The 5336-nt window shown below is 35.0% G+C and overlaps 1 protein-coding gene across 2 annotated transcripts in view; it reads left to right on the top strand.

Moving 5' to 3' along the window:
• Window positions 1–1800: 1800 nt before the first annotated feature.
• LOC107845960 (macrophage migration inhibitory factor homolog) overlaps window positions 1801–5336 on the top strand; it is an 8458-nt gene continuing 4922 nt past the window's right edge. Inside the window, exon 1 of one of the 2 annotated variants that reach the window (XM_016690475.2) lies at window positions 1801–2144. In XM_016690475.2, coding sequence (XP_016545961.1) covers window positions 2034–2144 — 111 coding nt within the window. In that variant the 5' untranslated portion in view covers window positions 1801–2033. The remainder of the gene's footprint in view (window positions 2145–5336) is intronic. The other variant, XM_047398221.1, reaches the window with a different exon arrangement.

Below are 5336 nucleotides of genomic sequence, written 5' to 3' on the forward strand. Positions count from 1 at the left end.
AGTTATTATTGATTTTGATTTTAATTTTTCTTTATTAGTTCGGATGATTGACTTACTTATCAAGACTGATCCGCAATAAGTATCCTCATGACACGAATTTGTACTGTACCTAATTATTTTGTATCTAAATACCATATTTGCTGTGGTGGGTGCTTTAACACTACAACTCCTACACTTTAGTGTGATAATCTAAGTTCAACTTATTTCACAGTTAATTCTATCTTCCATTCCCGCACCAAATATATAGAGATATACTTCCATTCTATCCATGAAAAGTGAAGAATAGGTCTTTGGTTGTTTGTTATCTTAGTACTCACGACTCAATTGCAGATGTTGTTATGAAAGATCTTTGAAAATGTGTTTTCAGCATTTCAAGGACAAGTTGACCGTGGGTACTCCTCAATACAACTTGCAGGGAAGTGTAACAGATAGGCTTCTTAAATATAAAATTCCTATTATATCTAAACTATGTAAAAATTGTGTAAGTTGTGATGTATACGGAGACTAATGACACCTAGTTCTTGTAGGTCCTAGATGATCTCTCTCTACATATTCATTAGCGTTGTACATATTTAGAGCATAAATGGATACCTCCAGCAAATGGAATGGAGAATTATCATTTTGGCCTTCAAGAACATCATAATTTATAAATAATCCATCCTGAAAGATGGACTGCACTGGACTATCAAATTGATCCAACACTGGCAATGAAACTTCTTCGGAAAATAGCATACCATAATGATTTTGTTTGGAGATAAAAATCGTCAACATCCCACAGTGGGGTTCACGCAAATACTAGTCAGTAAAAAAGTATGTAAAGAGTGAAAATTTATGAAATTTTATCACTAAAATTAACCATAATTAAAAAAAGAGAAATTTTTACAAAGTGTTCTAATATAGACCTATATTACATAGTGGAGCAGGAGCTACATTTTACTTATTTCCGTAACTCAACTATCCTGTTTTGGGTATCAAGATTTGTAAATACAATATTGTTGCGGATACTTGATACAATTAGAGATATGATGCAATTTTGTTGCGGATACCTGATACAATTATAGAAAAACAACTAGACATGGGATACAATTAGAAATTTATGATACTACTTTCCTTGTTACATGTTATTCTAATACCTAGCTATTTGAGAATTATGATACAATTAGATAAGTATATTATAAGACACTTGATACAATTAGATAGATATAGTTCAGCTTCATGGGATTTTGGAAAGATTTGAAAAGGAAGAAAAAACCATTTGTGGAGAGAATTAAGAGAAAGTTGATGTGAGATGGAGAAAATCATGGGAAGGTTGAGGTGAGAGGGAGAGAAATATGGAAATTGGGTGCGACAGAGTTATATTCTTAATACAATATTAATTTTATCATTAAATTAAGGAGTGATTCGAAAGGGGGAAATTGTCATATAATTAGAAATAGTTTTAGGTTGTGAAATTATTCCTAAAGTATTGCTTAATTATATAATTAAATTGCTTATGTTTGACTAGTCAAGTAATTTTTCCTAAAAAAAGAAAAGCCGTCTCTTGAAAATGTTGTTATTAGATAATTAATGACGATAAAAGAGTAAATACGAGATTAAAGTTCAAATCGTAGCAAAGTTAAAAAAAATTAATTGATGAATTGTTCTTACGTACAGAGTTACTATATATTTATATTAATGAAAGATAGTAGGTATTAGAGTGCACATAACATGATGTTATTGAATTATAATTCTTGAACTAATTTATCTCACCTTTCAAATGAAATAATAAATCAAATTAGATGGAATATCCAGAATTAAACTTAAAAGACACCCTATGCCTTAAATCAAACATTACAATAGTATAAAAATAGAAAATGAAGAAGTTAAGGGGTGTATTCAGTAAAAAACAATAACACAAAAAAGCGCAGTGGAAAAGTCAAATACCAGCCCAATCTTTTTATTTGGTGGAGAAAAGAGAGAACCGAAAAGAATTTAGCATTGTGAAGATTCCAAGTTTTTGAGGGTTTTTACAGGTTCCTCCTAAGAAGAAGAAAATGCCGTGCCTTAACATTTCGACAAACGTGAACTTGGAAGGAGTTGACACTTCCTTCGTACTCTCAGAAGCTACTTCCACTGTTGCCAAACTCATTGGCAAACCTGAAGCTGTACGTATACTTCTTCTCCTTTCTTGTTTGCATCGATTACAAATGTTTCATGCGTTTTTATATATTTGCTTATTTTGGGTCTCGTCATTTGAGCCTTGAAGTGTTTGGACAGTTACTTACTTGTTCAATTATGTGTGTGGGTTTTTGTGGGTTTCGTGCTTTAGGGATTTTTTTTTTTTTTTTTCATTTATATGTTATTTGGGGTTACATAGGATTGATATCTTTCTGTTTAATTGCAAAGTGATATGATAAAACTAGGAAAATAATGTAGCTAAAGATTGAGTAGGTTTGGCATCGAAGGGTGAGTTGAGAATGTATGAGGTCTCAGGTTCAAATCCGCTGAGCTGAAAAACCTAGTTTGAAACTGTTAACTTGCTCTTTAATTTTAAACTCGGTTTTACCCTTAATGAAACTTCTTTAGCCATAAAATTTTCATGTTTAAGACTACAAGTTCTAAGAGTACTTTTGGTATTTACCAATTATCTTTCTTAAACTTCGTCAACAGTCGAATGCAGCCATATAGATCGAAACAAAGGAAGTATTATAGTTCACAATATTTTCTGGTTAGAAATAATTTTAAAGTGTTTTAGGAAAAAAATATTGTAATGAAAAATGCATTTGACTTTCGGACCATTTTTTCGAGATAAATGGACTTGGAAGGATTAAAATCAAATTCATGAGGAAAATGAAGTATGACTGTATGAGTTGGCTCTCATTCTTCCGGATGAACTAGGGAGTTTTCCAATTTTAAATTTATCACAAAAGAAAAGTTTGAGCGTGCTTTCTTTTTGTAGTGGTAGGTGTGCTGGTCTCTAATTAAGACTTCTTGATGAGTCATAACATGAAGTTAACAGTGCTTGCTTTTGAGCTACACTCTACGTATCATGCTGTAGGTGAAATTATCTCAGATTGAAATGTGTTCATAGTCATAATTTTTTGTTTAAGTGATTAAGCAATTGGATTTTTCCAGTTTTCGAACATTCAAACTTCTAAATGTGGGTAATGAGCAATTACTCTCTTTTAATTTGGCCCCTATAATGAAGATATGGAAGAGTAAAATGTGATCGTTCTCATGAAATCTTGTGTTAAGTGATTAAGTGGGATTTTTCTAGTTTCTGAACAATAAAACTTCTAAATGTTGGTAATGAGTAATTGCTCTCTTTTAGTTTGGGATAATGAAGCTTTTTTAACCTCAGGTCTCACCCTACTTTCATAACAGCACTTTGGGTCTTTCTGCATTGGCCTCAATGCACATAGAGGAGCTGTTTCTTGTTTGGCTAATTGCTACTTACTTTGATTAAGACCTCATGTTTTGACACAATGCACTTTTGGTAGTTGCTTGAAATAATTTACCTAACATTTGACTCCAGTTTCATGATTCTTATTCCTGCTAACCTGCAACATTTTGTACACTTTCACACCAGTCTTATAGAATGAAAATCAGGATCACAAAGGGAGATCTGAAATCAAGAAAAAGAAAAATTTCATATCCACCGAGTTTTGACCTGTGTGCCAACTTGGCCTCGGGGATTTATCTGCTTAAAAAAAGTACAAGTAAGTACTTACAATATGGTAAATACTCGTATCTTGGGTCCATAATTTGGGATGGGAAGGAAAAGGTAGAATGGGCATTGAATAGTTTGACTTTAAAATGCGCATTTCTTTTGTTGAAGATTGTTGTCGGCCAATATCATTATTTTGTTGATTGGCTTGACAGAATAATATGGAAAGAAAGGAATAGAAGAAGGAATTGTGCAATTCTTGTCCATTCTCAAAAAAATGATACGTGCATTTCTATCTTCTTATCGTCTATATTTATGCTTTCTGAATTTTTCCATCGAACCGAACCCAGTAATGACATTGACCAACATAAACTTCAAGAGCCCCAAAAATCAGAGTATGGAGATAAGAAAACAGGCCAGCATATTTTTGGTCTAGAGGTGAGGCCTAGGACAAGAAATGGAATATGAGCTATTGAGCTAAGTGGACAAAAGAGTTGTTTTGCTGCTTTGACTCAAACCTTTATAAAGTTTTCTTGGAAGGGAAGGTTTTGCTGGTTGCTTTAGGTTACAGGGGTGGTTTTAGAATTTAAAAGTAGAGAGAGAAAGAAAGTCTAAGGTGCGCAGACTCTTCCATCAATTCCATCCCTGTGTCAGATTCTCCAAAAATACGCTACTTTTGGAGAATCCGACACGCATCCTTTGACATTTTTGAAGAGTCCGAGCAAAATAGAAGAAAGTAATGGTAAAGGGGAGTGGGCAATTGTGGAGAAGAGGAATTGACGTTGGCCACAATTGGTCCCTAGTAATCAATGCTCGTTTTTAGTTCGTTTAACCCTTCAAATTTGTGATAACACTGATGTAAGCTGACCTCTTTTGGTCTTTCCACCTTGATTGTCTATGTCTTCTTGCTCTTTAGTTCTTTTGACCTTTAAAGACCATTTTGCTCATAAAATAAGCAGTTTAACTTATGTGGGAGTAATAGGTCTATGTTGTGTATTGTTCAAAATCTCGGGCTTTTTATGTTACCACTCTCAAAAAAGAAATCTCAGGCTCTGTATTGCGCCTTGTTCAAAGTCTCGGGCTCTGCATTGTGCATTGCTCAAAATCTCGGGCTTGTGCTTTGTTCAAAATCTCGGGCTAATTTTTGGTTTTTGGAGCTCAGGGATTTTCTGAAAGAGTACAACAACAACAACAACAAACCCAGTGTAGTCCCACCTAGTGGGGTCTGGGGGGAGGGTAAGATGTACGCAGTCCATACCTCTACCTCTGAAGAAGTAGAAAGGCTGTTTCCGATAGACCCCCGGCTCAAGGCACGAGATACCACACAAACACATAGTAAAGCACAGCACAAGATTACATAACATAAATACGGCACCTATAAGTAATATAAAACAGAGAAAAGCACACAGATTCGTAATAAAACATGGAACACGGACTCATAACAGGAATAAAACCCTCACCAAGTAATTCCCTACACTAGCGACTCAAACTGGCCCTAGTCCTCTGCCCTAATTCGCGTCCTCCAGACCTTCCTATCTAGGGTCATGTCCTCGGTGAGCTGTAACTGCTCCATGTCCCGCCTAATCACCTCACCCCAGTACTTCTTCGGCCTACCCCTACCCCGCCTAAAACCATCCAACGCTAGCCTCTCACACCTACGGACCGGGGCATCCATGCCCCTCCTCTTCAG

Source organism: Capsicum annuum, chromosome 10 (assembly GCF_002878395.1).
Source record: "Capsicum annuum cultivar UCD-10X-F1 chromosome 10, UCD10Xv1.1, whole genome shotgun sequence".
NCBI classification, from domain to species: Eukaryota; Viridiplantae; Streptophyta; class Magnoliopsida; order Solanales; family Solanaceae; genus Capsicum; species Capsicum annuum.